At 37.1% G+C, this 16,164-nt stretch overlaps 2 protein-coding genes across 5 annotated transcripts in view; one reads left to right on the forward strand and one right to left on the reverse strand.

Moving 5' to 3' along the window:
- The window catches only part of RALGPS1 (Ral GEF with PH domain and SH3 binding motif 1), a 76,374-nt gene that overhangs the window by 18,806 nt on the left and 41,404 nt on the right, over window positions 1-16,164 (forward strand). The window lies entirely within an intron of this gene.
- On the reverse strand, window positions 408-15,964 carry ANGPTL2 (angiopoietin like 2). Its single transcript, XM_066563117.1, has 5 exons — window positions 15,658-15,964; window positions 6,128-6,984; window positions 2,988-3,181; window positions 2,476-2,746; window positions 408-1,966 (listed from the first exon to the last, which is right to left on the reverse strand). The coding sequence occupies exons 2-5, from the start codon at window positions 6,933-6,935 to the stop codon at window positions 1,767-1,769; spliced, it is 1,473 nt and encodes a 490-aa protein (XP_066419214.1). The 5' UTR covers window positions 6,936-6,984; window positions 15,658-15,964; the 3' UTR covers window positions 408-1,766.

Below are 16,164 nucleotides of genomic sequence, written 5' to 3' on the forward strand. Positions count from 1 at the left end.
GATACCTGAACTTCTCTGGGTTTTTTCCTCAATCCAAGCATGAAGTAGCCTTAATGCTACTAATTGTAAGAGTACTGCAGCCAGACTTTAGGGCCAGTAGGTGCATTTAATATTTCTAATCTAAAATACAAATCTTTTCCAGAACTGAATAGATAACCCCATGGAAGATAAAGCTTGAATACTGTTTGGGAAATGTGGGTGTTTCATATAACCCTCAAAAAGTTGCTCCTCCTTGGGCTGTGTGGAAATTCTGTATTTTTTTCAGCTGAAAATTGTTTTGCTTTTTTATGTTGCAATATTTCAACACTTCACACACATCAACAGTGGTTGCATATCAGAGTTTGTTTGAAACAGAGGCAGACTATTGTGTAGTAATGTGAACTACAACAAGATGAACTCTCAACATGTTAAAATAACATTTGGTACTTTATTAAGGGTTACAATATTACAGGGGTAATCTAATATATTAAAAACCCTACTTTCAGTTATATACAGCACATGCTACGTCACACATCATACTGTGGTAAAGATGTGATGAGGTAATAAGGGAAAAGTATGCAAACACACACAACCACTCAGTGTCATACAGGCTGACCAAAAAATATGTTGAACTTCTAGAGGCTTTCACTCTGCCTCTTTTATGCATTCTTTAACTTGTATTTTTTGTAGTAGTTTGTTTGTAATGGGTGTGTTGACAATCTGTTATAGAAACCTATCTCAGAAGAATATTAGAATTACTCCAGTCTGTATTTCATAAGTATGACTGACCTCTAAATATGAGTAAATCTGTTTAATAATTTGACAGTAATAATTGTGAAATATGTTTAAAATAACTTTTTTGCTATGGATAAGTTCTCTATATAATTTTTTATCTAAAGGCTAAGGTTATTAAATAGCTTATAAATTGGTATCCATCATTTGCCTGCAAAGTTGGATAGACCCTTTAATTTATATCCAGCCATTTCTGAATATAGAGGCTACACAGCAGGTAATCACTGAAGTCGGGTACAAAATACCGTAACAGTTGTGTAGTATAACATGTTGGCTATAGAGCACAGAATACCTATTATAAATCTGGATTAATTTCCATATGCAAGTAGCTTCATTTTGGTAAGAAATAATTAATGTTTTTAATCTAAAATATTTGAGTTAATGGTGAACTTTCATAGGAGCAGATTATTTAAATGCACATAGTGAAGGGAAAAGACCGGATTTATCAGGACAATAATGGTTGGAGTATCTGCTCTCAAAACAGAATTATATAGTTCTAAATTTATTCATGGTAGTTAACAAAGATTACATAATCATCACACTAATGTACATATACCAGCTACATAGTTCAAAGGATATGATTCCTGTGTCAAATGATTGCTTATAATAATAATAATAAAACTCTTACTGTACAGTTTGTAGTATTTCCTGTATTTGAGAATATTTATACATAACATACAAAAATACTTAAATGTGGTGGCAATATTTTTATCTTCCAAACTTAATTTACAGGGAATAAAAACCAGGAAGTTTATCTACAGTTTTCATGTAAACTGCAAGTTCTAATAGGACCAAGAGGTGTTCTGAATGTTATTACAGTTCCTTTTCTTCAGCTCTTTTTCTGGGCATGATTCTTGAAAATATAATATACAAGCCCTCATACCTTATCAATAAATGTACAGTATCTTACATTCCTCATTTCTGAAAAGATAATTTCAGGTGATAAAATCATAGCTTTATGTGATTTTTAGAAGCAAACCAAGAGAAGAGTTATTTCAGTGAAATGTGTTAGGGTTAGGTCTTATCATCATAACAACTTTCTTTAGTGAATATGATCCTCCCCGGAATTCAGCCCAGTAAACACCATCCTGATATCGACTGCGGTAGTGTCCTCCACGATACCAGACTCCATTGAGATTTGAGTGAGCACATGCATTGTACCACCATCCTCCCTTCTGGTAATGAGCACAGTTACCTGCAAAAGAAAGCTCCAGTTCAGGCTGAGAAGTAAATGAAAAATCTTCAAGCAAGCAAAGTAGCAAACTTCACTGGATGGTTGGCTGGTTGATCTGGGCTTTTTTTAGTATGTTTAACATGTAGATATCCTGTGGTACAAAGTGAACTTAGGCTTCTTCAGGACCCAGCAAAGTAGTTAGGTTCTACAGATAGAATCCTTTTTGTTACTTTCTCTTGCCTGAAAATCAGCGGGTGTTACTGTGTCAAATAACCATTCATAGTGTATTTTACAGACCCTTGTCTAGTGTAAAAACTTTTAATTTTGGTGTTAGTATATATAATGGTTGACACATCAGTTTGTACTTCATAAGGTACTAATTGACAAATCCCTTTGTAAGTGCAATTTTTTTTTTTTTTTGGTATGTATGACCATAAGTATGTTTCCTTTTTCAAAAGAGATAAAAGGGGGTCGGGGGGGACAGGGATGTAAATGCAAAAATGGCAAGGCAGCTGAGAGGGACCTCCTACCTGTATATACATCGTGGTCCCGGTCTAGCGTGGTGAACTGTTTGCCATTGTGCCACGTGAAAGAATCTCCCGCGTTGCCGTTGTAGCGTCCCAGTCTCAGCTTGTAGTACTCACTCTCTGGCTCCAGTCTGAAGCTGGCATACTCAGCAAATACTTTCCGACCTGACCAGTCTTCCATTGTTATGAGCAGTTTGTAGTTGCCTTGATTTGTTAACCAATAGATGTTTTCTAATCCGAGCCAATATTCTCCATCTATATTACCAAATCCTTGCTGTAAAGGAAGCAAGAGAAGCATGTTAATGTCCTGCATCTGTGTTAGTGGTAAATCTGAGTGTATTCTTAAGTAGAAAACTGCAGTAAACTTATTTTATAGAGACTTCTCTTCTGAAGGGTAAACACACAAGTTCTTTTTCAAGTAGGCTCTTGGCCAGACTCTAAAACCACCCTTTTAAAGTAACTTTATCAGTAAGTTCTAGAGGGTGGAAAACATTAATTGGCTCTCTTGTCCTAACCTTGTACGTTTCCCAGTTCCTGAAAAAGTTGACAGAGCCATCCAGCCGTCTCTGAATGACAGTCCAGCCACCAGGGTCATGCCGTTGGTCACACCAGACCTGCATAAGCTGGTTTGTGTTTTCTGGTTTTACAAGATAGATGGAGCTTGTGTCATGGCCGTCTTCTAATGCTTGTAGACAGTCTCTCCAGGGCCCTGTGTCAAAACAGAAAGGCTCTGCATCAAGCTGCCACTGAGCATTTCTTTAAAGCAGGGCAGTATTTGACTTGGTAGCTTTTTGTACTAGTTTGATTTCACTGAATAGCATATTTGTTTTTCCTCTTATTAGAGGACGAGTATTCACCAAGTGTTCTCAAACAGATCCATTTATTGTAACATTATTTCTGGAACATTTCATAATGCGTTACTGGTAAAGGTAGATTTTGAAAAAAAAAAAAAAAATTTAAGGCAGCTGCACTGGTACTTTTACCATCAAATATATATCCAAAGAAACTAGATAGGAATACTGCATAGATAAGTAAGAATTTCCTTTAGAAAACAAAACAGTAAGTTTGACCTTGATTCTGTCTTTGAGAAATTCAGCTTTTTTGATCCCCAAAAATGTCACTGGCACAGGCATTAACTGTGGAAGCAACAACATAAATTCAGGCTGTAGGTCTTACTGCTGCCACCTTAATAAATTACAAGATAACATAGAAATTAAGTTTTTTTTTTTTTCTTTTTAACATAGGGTGCTTGTGAGAGAAACTTTTATATAAATGACAGGACTCAATATACTTTGAATTCACAGAAATTGCAGTTAACATAGTCTTGTTTTCAGTTCAAGAGAGTCTATAAAGAGCTTATGCTTTTTGAAAGTATCTTATATTCCTGTTTTTTCAATAAATTTTCTCCAGTGGTATAATAGATTCTGTTTTAATGAATCTGAGATATTCAGAAATGTCACCTGCCTTGATTCCTTAGCAGAAGGGTGAAGTCAACAAGAATCATCAGGATTAGATATTAGAGCCCCTGGATTGATTCTACCTGCCCACTGAAGGAGTAAGGCTTGTCAGATCTTCTGACTAGGAGCCTTACTGAAGCATATACTGCTATCAAGAGTAATTTCTGTTTTAAATTATTTCAGTCCTATGGTTTTTCATATTCATTGTCCAACACTACTAATGGTACTCAGCAAATGCTTTAGAAATAAATTAGTTTTATAGAAATAATCTCAGTGTTTTGAAGATTAAAACACTGAGGTTTTGGTATTTTTAACTATTTTAATCAGCAAGTCAGTGTACAAAGAGGCAATCCAAGTCTTTGTTCTGTGGATGCTGTGTTCTTGTTGCCTCAGTCATAATCAGAGACTGTACCTGGAGCTGTGCTTGTAAGCCCCTTCTCCGTTTCTTTTGGTGCTAACTGTTTAGATTTCTTGCAGTTAAGATATAGATGCCATGCTCTTGTCACACCATTGCATGGCTCATTATGAGAGGTGGGGAAAAAAATGTTAAACCAGAGCAGTTTAAATTATTAGTGCTCATTATTTTATCACAATGTGTAGTGGCACTGACTAAAAATAAAAAAGTAAGTAATTATTGAAGAACTTCTAAAATAGTCAAACAGCTTTGACCTTGTCTTTGTAACAAAATATACAGCAGTACGCAATGTAGTATTTACACTGTTCTAATCTTGCAGTTTCTTTTATGGCACATGGCAGCAGTGCTCTACTCCATATGAATCTTTTCTCTGAAAGTGATTTAAGATGAACTATTAGAAGCACGTCAAAGTAGAATTTGCTGCTACTTTTTCGTGACAAGTGCTTTTTTTGTCAGGTAGGAACCTTTTCAACATTTTAGCTAGGGTATTTTCCCATGAAAAAGTGAGAGCACCCTGAATTTTAAGGTAGGTAGTTTTGATAAAATTGTCTTTAGGGAGTTGTAGAATCACAGAAAGGCTTGGGTTGGAAGGGATCTTAAAGTTTGGTTCATTCCACCTCCTTTCCACAGGCATGGACATCTTCCACTAGACCAGGTTGCTCCAAGCCCCATCCAGCCTGGTCTTTGACACTTTCAGGAATGAGGCATCTACCAAAAAAAACCAACAAAAAAACCACAACCAGAAAACAGTGTGAACAAAGTTAATAGTGAAGCTGCTGAATCTAGTAAGACTGTAATAAGTCTGTGATAGAGAGAATACTGGTCGACTACTTTTTGAGAAAGGGAGACTTTCAACAGATTAATAGAAGACATTTACTATTTTTCTTGTATTTCACTCCTGTTTTCATTGCACAGGTTGGCTGTGATCAGGTGCAGGCTTTGCTGCACTACTTTTGGCAATTCTGTGAAAATACTGCTTTGTAGCAAAATGTTTTAGAGACTTAGAGACTCAAGAGACTCAGTGCTTACTTGCTCGAGTTTCTTTCATTGTGAGTATTTCCATGGAGAAACAATACAGGGGTTGTTTGGTTTTGAACGTGTGGCAGTTGCATTATTGGGTAGTCGCAGAAGTTTGTGACGTCCTCGATGTCCTTTGGAATATTTTGCAAATAGCCATGAAATATATTGAGTGCAGTTCCCCTGCATTACTCTGTTTCGGTTAGCTCTGAGTTCAGAGATCTGTGACTCTCTATCTTTCAATAGGGGCTGTATAATATCCTGTTACTATTCCACCACTTACTTCCTTTTGCTCCTGTCTACAGCACAAGTGTCCCATATAAAGTACAGAGCAGATACTTACTCCTTTTTTAATTACACAAGCACATTATCAGATGCTAGATCAAAAAAATTGTAATAATTTCATATGTTTACACAGTGTCAAACTCCTTCAGATGTCATGAATTGTAGCAGTTCAGTCTTGAGCAAAGGTAAATAAGATTTAGATTACTTGAATTGTAAGATTTTTCTGGAAGTCCTTTATCTTATACATGTAGTATAAATGATGGGTTTGTCTTAGCAAAGTAACATGAGAAAAATATGTGGGGCTAGAGTGTCTTAGACATTCACAGGGGTTTTTTTGCTTTCTTTCTGTGTTTCTACTACAGCATGTATGTAAAATTCACTAGCTAAATAAATTCTGACTGCATTTTTGATATTACGAGAAAAATGTTGCCCACTGCATATTAGCATAAAATAATGTAAATGTATCAATAATATTACTTACCAGATGGTTTATCAGTTGAAGTTGGAATACTAGTAACTGCAGGCATGGTTGGTAAGGTAGGTGGCAGAACCTTTAAGTTCTGATCGCTTTGAATCTCATTAGTAGATATCTGGTTATTAATGCGATTGTAAGTAGGAGGCTGGTACACTTTAATTGGTGGTTGTGGAGTTTGTGGCAGTGGCTTTATGGATGGCATTCTTTGACAATGTTCTTCCAGCTGGGCAATTATTATTGTCTGATTATTGGCGATTGACATCAAATGTTGATACTTGTGCTCTAAGTCTTTGTATTTGTTTGCAAGCTGCAACATGTCTGCAGTTTGGTTCAAAATCTTATTTTCAAGTTGAGAAAGTTCTAAGGCGTTATCACGTTTTCGGATAATTTCATGTAATAGCTGCATGTAGAGTTGTGTGACACGAGAATTCATATTTCTGCTCTCTTTTCTTAACAGTTTGACTTCATTAACAATTCCACCATCCACCTCTACCAGTTGCTGGAGAGTTTCTATTTGTCTCTTTTGTTTAAGAAGTTCATTGTTAAGTAACTGTAATTCTTGTTTATTTACCCTGTTTTCAAGCAGAATTTCAGGCTCCTTAGAATTAACACAAATGGCACCTGTCACTCTCTGCTGAGGTACAATAAAGGTGTAAGTGCATTTGTCCTGTGTGTCACTGGAACGCTTATATCTATTCATATAAATGAATTCTTGAGCTTTTTCCTTGTCATTGCCTTCAAATTCCTGTGTTTCACTTGTAGTAACTCCCGCAACAGTTACTAGTATTAAACAGATGAATCTTGTTGGCATCATGATCCTCTAGTTCCGGTCAAATATTCTTCTGCAAAGAATTTAGTAAAATCTGTTTTAAAATAAATTTAACAGTAATGAGTAGGAAATAAGTGTGAATTTACAAATTATCATCTCTTCTAAAACTTACAAAATAGTACATAATAACCATTTGTACAAATGAGGTCCAGCATCAACTTGTGTTGGTTAAAGGGGACATCATGAGGAGTAGTTGTATCTTTCTATGGTCAGAATTGTAGTTACTAGTTGCTAGTTCATCTAAAGCCTGCCAAGAACGATAAGAAAGTAAGCAATAAATACAAGGATTTTAAGATTCCTTTCTTCCAGGCAAGTACCACAAAAGTTTCCAAGATTGGAGTTTTCATTTAAATATTAATTACACTTTCCATTTTTTTACAGTTACAAATACAACCTTTAAATGTAAACATAATGTAAGTTAATATATGTATTAATGCTGCTAAAAGTTCTAAAAATATCAAACTGTTAATTTGCAGTATTTTAGAACTGCATATACATTGCAAGACATACAGCTTAGGTGAGATGCAACAATTTTACTTTATTCAGCAGTACTGAATCTCCATTGCTTAAAAAAAAAGGAAAAACTTATTTTACATTGGTCCTTAATAACTGGAAGTTAAAAACTCTACTACTCAGATATAATAGGCAGTAAAATCTGTTATTTTTCTAGACTAGTGGAGTTTACAACTGAAGCATTTACTGTGACTCTCACTGGAGACACTGTCTCTAAACTCAGCCTAGTCATCTCACTTCAGAGTCCCTTCTTGAAAGGGGAAAACTAGCTGCATATGTGCATGGTGGACAGTGGCAATGCGTGGCGATTGGAATCCGCTGGTAGTGTCTACTGGCATACTGCAACAGTTGCCCTTTGGTGAAATTGCCCTAACTTAGTTCTCCATGCAGATTCATATTCAGGGTGGACAGCTGAGGCCCTCACAACCTCTCAAAAAATAAATCAATACCAGAACTTTGTGGGCAACAGTAGACTTGGAAATATGGGCTTAGCATTGTCACTGATGCCAGAAATACTCTGCCACAAACCACTCTCTTATCAGCTACTTGATCAGCACTTTGATGTCATGTATTTCTAAAACCTTTTCATTGTTGATTTTTAATCCTCATGTGTATATGCAACCTAGTTTTCTTAAATAAAACGAATGAAAAATGCAGTATTGGAGTTTTTTCAGTGTATAAAGTCAGATACTTTTTAACCAAGGTAGTGTTGCCGTAGGGTTATTTCTTTGCTTCTAAAATATTTCTCATGGAATAATCATTGAGTATTTAAGTATCTATCACCTTACTGTTTACTCATCTTTGCTACATTAGTTTTTTAAAATTGCATTAAATGGTGATAGTAACAGCTGTGAGAAACTGGAGTGAGTCCAGCTGAGTACACCCAGCATGGCTAGCTGGAGGCTGGCAGACATGATGAATGAATAGTAGCAGAAAGCGGGAGGTTTGTGTAGCCTCCAGGTGAGAAGGTAAAGAAAGACACATGTTCAGCTACTTAAAGGGTGTTTGTAAAGAAGATAAATTCCTTTTGGAAGTGCACAGTGAAAGTATATGGCGGATACAAATTACCTCAGGAAAAAACTGGGTTTTGTTTGAACTTCATTGTGAGGGTGACTGAGGATTGAAGCAGTCACCCAAACAGGTGGTAGAATCTCCATTCCTAGAAATATATGAAGTTTTGATTTAGGTAAGGCTATGAGCAGTCTGATCTAATGCTGAAACTAGACTTGCTCTGTAAGATGAAGATAAGGTCCCACCCAATCTAAACTGTTTTATGATTCTAGGCAGCTGTGGACTTTTAAGAGGTTTTTTTTTTTTAAAAATGTCAAGTTAATGCTGGATATGCATCCTTTATTATTCATACTGAGAAAAGATATGGTTGTCATTTGTATTTTTCTGTTTTTGTGAAATAAACAATAGATGTTTCTGCAAAAGATTCAAACAAAGTGACTAGAACTTAATCCTTCTTAAAATTTTTGGTTATATACTTTTGCCCCAGTTTCTTATTTGGAATAAACTCATTTTAATTTTGCAAGTAGAAAGGAGTTGTGCTGTACAGAACTTTTCAAAGTCTTGAAAACACGTCAGATGAAAATCTGGAGTTTGACATGGTTTCTGCAAGTAAAGCAATGCTATTTGGAGTCTTGGAAAATAGGGAACATAAATTCACCCCAGACAGCTTTAACTTGTATAATCAGCATTTGCACAGCAGGTCACACTTGGAAAACCTGGCAGTTTTTGAGGCCTCATGTTCCTGCACAGATGACTGGTTTTGCAAATGTTTCTTGCATATAGGTGTAAAATAGTTTTATTTTGCTGTTGGAATTCTAATATCGTCCCCCCCCCCAAACCTGTACTTATTGTGACTACTGAAAAAAAGCTCTTTTTTCCTCAGAGTTCACTTCTGTCTGTTACAGCATCTCATATCAGCATCTCTCTGCTTTGAGTATGGCTTTGGGGTGCCCATACTTTTCTGAGCTGAAGAAAGAGCAACATGTAACAGATTTTTCTCCTGATCTTTTTAAGAACTGTGTAAGAAAGTAATGGGCCAGAGTTCATCAGCCTCATTATAACATATCATCTTAATGATCATCTAGTCCCACTGCCTGACCATGTGAGCGACCCCTCTCTAGGAAGCCTATTCTAGGGTTTGACCAGTGGTTGCAGATGGCAGGCCACCAGTGAATGACATCAGCATAATTAGACTGTCCTGAAATGTCATGATCTTTCCTGCATGTCACCTTTTCTAAGATGTTCTTCTTATAAGGAAAATCAGTGGAAGGAAAGTGACATTGGTTTGAGAATGCCCCAGTACAAACAGAAACAAGAATCATACTGTCATCTGCTGTCCTCCTTCCTGCAGTCTGTATATGATAATTTTGTAAGTCTCTCACTGTTTGTACTTGTTTGGTTAAAAAAAATGTGTTTAGCATGAGGCCTTTTTGTTGCATATTGGGAAGGACTACATGAATAAATGGCATTCCTTCCTTTCTGCAGTTGGATTAAAATGAAGTTCACACATGGTCATTTGAGCAACTCTCAATGATTAATCTTTCAGGGACAAAAAAGCTTTCTGGAATGGAGAAAGTAGGGAGGGAAGCCAGAGAAACCATTTTAAGGAAGGATTTAAGGCTTTTTTAATACCTTCCTCTTTGAGTAGCAGAACATCAGATTCTTAGGACATTGCAATTCCTTCCCAGGTGAGAGAAAGATGATATCTGACGTCTAGGACATTAACTTCCAGTTTTCTCCTGTGCCCTGTAATTGCTGATACTCCTTGTACTTGACTGCTGCCATTGCTTGCTGATCATGCAGTTCTTCCTGTTTCTCTGGCTCCTTTCCCCTTGCCCTCTGCCAGTAGCTCTTCTGGAGGGGACTGAGTGGAAACTATATCACTAGGGCCATATTTGTTCCCAGCGCAAAATTCCACTTGGACAGCTGTAGACTTTTCAATCTAAAAGCACGCTTGCAGGTTGGAGGGAAATTTTCATAATTACTGGAGATACAGCATTGTTTGTCTCTTATCCTCATGCATACTGACAAAACTTCAACACACAAGCATACAGGTGAATGAAGCACACTTTAAAAGTAATTATTTTGGTTAAACATCAAGTTGAAGTAATTTCATTATTTTATTTCTAGATTCTGTTCAAGTGCATACTCATAAAAGCACTTTTCATAGCAATTGAGTTGGGGCAAACTTGCCCTAGTGCAGATGTACCTCAGTTTTTTGTATATCTACCCTACTTGGCAGTATATTTCACTTTTTATTGAGGTCAAATACTTTGTTTTATCTCCTGTGTTTGTCTTTTACCAGTATAACTGCATTTGTATGAAAATGTTTGGCAGCATTGTTGTGTGGCATATAATTGTAGCAGCTTTATACTCCTAGCCAGCACAAGCGCTTTAGTTAAAATTTTGGCTTGTATACCCGATGTTTGCCTCTATATGTATATAACTGGAAGTAGGTGGTTTGCTTATTCATTGTTTACCCGAGTAAGGATATTTCCATGATCTGGTGACAAAAGAGGAAATAAATTTTCTGAAAAGGATATTGGATGTTTCAGCACTTGATTGCTTTTTCTGTCCTTTCGGGAGAAAATGATAATAAAACCTTATTTTGGCTTTGCTTTGAAACATTTTTCTGTCCTGTATTCTGTCTTGTTTATATGCAGCTTTTCATTAGTCAGAATGTGTTGCCTTTTTTTTTTTTTACAAATATCTTGACATTTATGCACTTCAACAGGATTTTAGTATTTTACAATATTAAATTGTACAAATGTTCATAACATATTGTTTAATCGCTATTGTGATCCTAAAATTATAAAGGTAAAAACATTTCTACATGAAAAAATTACCATTTGGTAAATGTTAATTTCTATTTTCAAACAGCTTGCCTTAAGAGGGAGCAGTAAAAGTATCAACATCAGCACAATGGTCTTTTTGGGTTTCAGCTACTTATAATTTGCATAATATTGGATAATCCAACCTGTATATCCTTTTTCATTATTTGTTGGTTTTGATGCCATGGCTAGGAGGATGTCATTCTTACTAAGGAGACAGGCTAGCTGTCTCAGGTTTTATGAAATATTTTGCCTGTGTGATTCTGTGTACAAGTGATCTGTCTCCATGAGATGAAAAAAATGACTTAAAATAATAATCACAGAATCATTAAGCTTATCTGAAAATGCTGCCAGTAGCTTTTCAATGCTATGGCTGGTTTTTTTGAATGAAATTTGTTCATAAAAGAGACACTTGCCATATTACTCTGGAAAGAAATGTGTATATGAATGCCTGAGTGTATAGTGTCAACACTCTCTCATCTCGATCTCAAGTGGTTTTGCAATGCTGAGTCTTTCAGCCATTGAGAGATTGGCATTTTGTGTCTAGGAGTTTATTCTATGTCCTTTTTATATCTTTGCTTTTCAGTGTCCTGCAAAAAGTAAGAGCAGGAAGACTACTGGATGGTGGCTGAGCACTGACCTTTATTATGTGTTGCTTAACATTACAAGCCCATTTAAGAAGGAAAGGTTTTGATACTTAAGACATTACCTGTACTATAGCATTTTGGAAAGGTACAAAAGCAAAATAATGATCTGTATGAATCATGTGTGGAATACCTTAACTAAGACAAATATGAAAAATAATTACCTGGATGTCATACCAGAATAGAAGTTTTGTATCTTAAATTGCATCATTATGGCTTATTTCTACAGATAAGGAACATAGGAGATCCCAGTAGGTAAAAGTAATAGAATTGCTTCTTGCTGCTGCTCTTGTATTTCTATGTATAGTAAACAACATAAATTTATTATTTATTATTTATTTATATTATTTATTATTTATTATATATTATTTATTATTTAAATTATGTTTCTATGTATAGTAAACAACAAAGCCAGAGAAACATAGGTGTGACATGGTGATGCATTGATCCATGGACAGGCAGCTTTCGAACATGTGATACATGGCACTCTCGCTGTCCTTGGAGACTGCTTTACAGAGAAGGCAGTTTTCTGTGCTAAACCTCAGACGTTATAACAAGAGCATTTCTGGGGACTTGAGTAGCTATTTGGATTGCAGTATAGTTGAGTTTGCTGCAGAGATAAAAAACACTACCTGTTTCGTTTGTAGAAGTGATAGTGAGAACCTGGTATATGAAGAACACAGCAGCAAACTTTAACAAGTTAGAAAAGATTTTTAGTGGCTTGTATGCTGCAGCTGTGGAACTAAGGATGCATTAATCATTTACTGGGCTATGATAATTATTGTAAACAAGGTGATGCAGTAGGTTTCCTACATGACTTACTCTTACGCGGAATGCTCAGAAACTAAACTAACGCTGGATTCTCCATTTAAGTCATTGCATCTTAGGGATAACAACTGTTGCTTTTACAATAATCACTGTCACTCAGCCTCCCTAAAAAGGCTCCCAGAGTATTACATACCTTAGAAGTTAATTTCAGGATTGTGGGGTTAATGTCTTTTAGTATTTCTCTCTATTTTCTGTGTAGGGTTGTTTTTTTTTTTTGTGGTGTGGGTTGGGGCTTTTTTGTAATAGGTGACTTCCATTTAATTAAAGAGTGGATAGGCAAGGTCCAACACTCACCATTTATTTCCATCTCTACATATTGCTCTGGCTGAGGAAGGGTTTACAGTCTAGAGGTTGGATTGTTTAAGAGTTCATGTAGGTCCATCGTGCCAGAACTGAATGCACTGTAATTACTGTCACACATCAAAGCCTTTTAGAATACCCAGATAGGTGAAAAACACATACATAAAAAGGATAACATACACACACACTTTTGCATAACACTCATATTTTCTGAAATGGCTGCTTTGACTATGAAGAAAAAAATGATACCATACATACAAATGAGCTCATTCAGCTATGCTAGCTAAACCACTGTTAATCACTGTTTTTTGTGTTGTTCATATTTAATGAAACAAGGTCAGGAGTCCTTTTGATGGGCTGTCTTTTCCTCTGTACCTCTGATATGCCATCTTCTGTGCAGAATCCTCAGGCACTGAGGCATATAAAGGAGGCATGTTCACAAAAGGCATAGTGTTAACTAAGACAGCATTTATTCTCTAGAAGATAAACTGCTGTATTTTATTGTGAATTCATACAGAATTTGATAGCTGTGCATTCTAAAGAAGAAACATGAATAGCTAGCAACATATCTTCACTGTTTAATACTTTTGTCTTTGATAATGAAAGGTATTTTTATATTAGTGCAGTTTTACATTTTTATTGCATTATAAAAGCAAATGAAGCAAGGGTGTTGAAAATGTAAAATCCTGCTATGAAAAGATCAGAAGGCTTGGTTTTGCATTTTTTTAAAACAAATCTTAGGTTTTTGCTGCTACAGAATCCTTTGATAGCCAATGTTTGTGGACTTACAGTTAGCTGGCATGTTCCAGGCACCAAGCCAGTAATATGATCTGGATTTCACAACACCATTGTGATAAGACAGACAAGCATGAATTTTTTGAATCTGCTTGCTTTCCTACTCCCTGTCCCTTGTCTTAGAGGTCATGCTCTGTTTTTTACTCCTTTACACGTTTTCTCCCATGGAATTATGTTAAATTATCCTGTCAATTTTTACCTCTCAAAGGTAATCTTAAAACGTAATGTGAAATTTGCTCTTTTCTAAGAGGAGGGACGTCCACTGCTGCAGGGTTTCTTTTAGGATAAGCTCACATCTTAGCTTTTCGATGAAAAGTATTGCTGTGAAAAATCTAGTGATTTTTGTTTGTTTTGTTTTTGTTTTTTGTTTTGTTAAAGGAAACAGCAATTCACGCTGAAAATACAGCACAGTTATATGTAGACCACATTTTTCCATGTATTGGAAAAACCTTTAAAGTTGGGCTCTAAGTTTTAAAGTAAATACATAGGAAAGGGCTGACACATAGTAGCATGCAGTGCTAGTTATGAAAACATGATACTGAACTGAATTGAAAAATTTAACTCCAAACTTAGGGGGAGAATCACTTTTGCAGTTTTACCACTAGTTACTTCCAGTGTAAAAAGTGCCACACTGGCATTAACCAATTAATTCCTTTAAGACACTTGTGTTAGAATGCATTCTCTTGTCAGATTTTCTGCCCACTTAAAACTGAAATTTTAGTTCAAGCACCAGTTCAGTTTTCTTAAAAGGTAATACTTTTTGATGATTAAGCAGCACATCAGAACGAAAGTGTCTTCATGAGGTCTTGGAAAACTTTTGTTTTGAAATACTATCAGTTGCTGCAAGAAACTGCAGAAGTTTATGTATCTATTGTTGCCATGTAACTTTCTTCAAGTTTTGGCAAAAACTTTAGTTACAAGAAGTACAAATATTCTTCTTGATTACCAAGAATTTTAGTTGTTTTTGGATTGTTCTTTGTGCTTTACTAAAGTTCTGTCATAGATGTGGAATGTAATTACTGAAAGAAAGCACTGCTTTTGTTGTTGCTTCCCTTAACAGTGGCCTCACCTTATTTTCACTTAATCCAATCACTACCAGAAAGTGCTCATACTGTGTGTGCTCATATGTGTGCATGCACATTGTCCGTAACAGTCTTTAAAGAGATTCATATTTTAATAAATGTGACTCATTTTACCCATGAAAAATAGCAGTTAGACCATGTAATACTTTGATGCCTACATGAATGTACTCATAAATTCTAGTTTCTTTTTTAAGTTTTTGTGAAATACTTCAAATATTTCCTTTATAGACTGTTCAAGTATCAGAAAGTTTTGTATCTCCCTAATCAGACATGAGTGTAAAAAAGACTGAATGGAGGTTTCAAAATCTTTAAGACAGATAGTCCTTCAGAAAATAGTATGTCCTAGAAAAATTCTTGGATGGCAAGTTTAAGGAAGTGTGAAGATCAAAGTTACGCGCAAAAATACGATTTAAAAAAAAAAAAAATCGTACTCTTGAAAATAATACCAAGGCTTTCACTGCCTGGCACATAATGTCTCAGCTATATTTACAAATTTTATTTTAATATGTGACGGATTTTTGTTTAGGCTCGGGGGTACTTTTTTGTTCTTTTGAAGTCAAAAAGCAGGCTTGCTGCTTGATCTTAGGGAGCAGTCCTACTCTGATAGGCTTGCATGGGCTCCCTCCGAGCAGCGGGAGCTCCGAGCCGCGCGTACGGAACTCGCCGCACCCGTCCGGCAGCCCCCGGCAGTGCCCGTCCTTACCGCGGCTGCTCGGCGTCCTCGCTGCGCTCCTCGGCCGCTCCCGTCAGCAGCTGCCGCCGCGGCCCGACCGCGGTGACATCGCCTCGGCGACCCGCAGTCCGCGTGCGCCGTGCTGCGACCAGCCGGGACGTACTGGGGATTCTTTTCCTCTTCTGCAATTCTTTTTTCCTCTTCTGCGTTTTTCTTGCTCAAGACCGCTCTGGGCTGCGTCCCGCGTCCGAAGCGGTACGTTCCCGCGGGGCGCTCGGCGCTCCCGGCCGTCCCTTCAGGCAGCCAGGAGCTGCCTCATTTGAACCCCTGCTCTTTGTGGCAGGCTTATCCTGGCCGGGAAAGGGGGAGAGAAGGCAAAGCAGCGGCGAGCTGCCGGGCGCTGGTTGGACGGGCGAGCTGCCTCCGCCCCCGGGCAGTGGGGCTGCCGGGAGGAGCTTCGTGCTTCGGCCACCCCGGCTGAGCCCTCCCCGCCCGGGGTGCGGGACCGGCCGCGGGGGAAGCCGAGTTTCAGCCGCG

Source organism: Molothrus aeneus, chromosome 19, assembly GCF_037042795.1.
Source record: "Molothrus aeneus isolate 106 chromosome 19, BPBGC_Maene_1.0, whole genome shotgun sequence".
Classification (NCBI taxonomy): domain Eukaryota; kingdom Metazoa; phylum Chordata; class Aves; order Passeriformes; family Icteridae; genus Molothrus; species Molothrus aeneus.

Excerpts from the sequence above, each read along its gene's own strand:
- ANGPTL2 (XM_066563117.1), bottom strand. The coding sequence starts at position 6,935 with ATGATGCCAACAAGATTCATCTGTTTAATACTAGTAACTGTTGCGGGA. Across the intron at positions 3,182-6,127 it reads TTCAACTGATAAACCATCTG|GGCCCTGGAGAGACTGTCTA; the intron begins GTAAGTAATATT and ends GTTTTGACACAG. Across the intron at positions 2,747-2,987 it reads GGAACTGGGAAACGTACAAG|CAAGGATTTGGTAATATAGA; the intron begins GTTAGGACAAGA and ends CTTCCTTTACAG.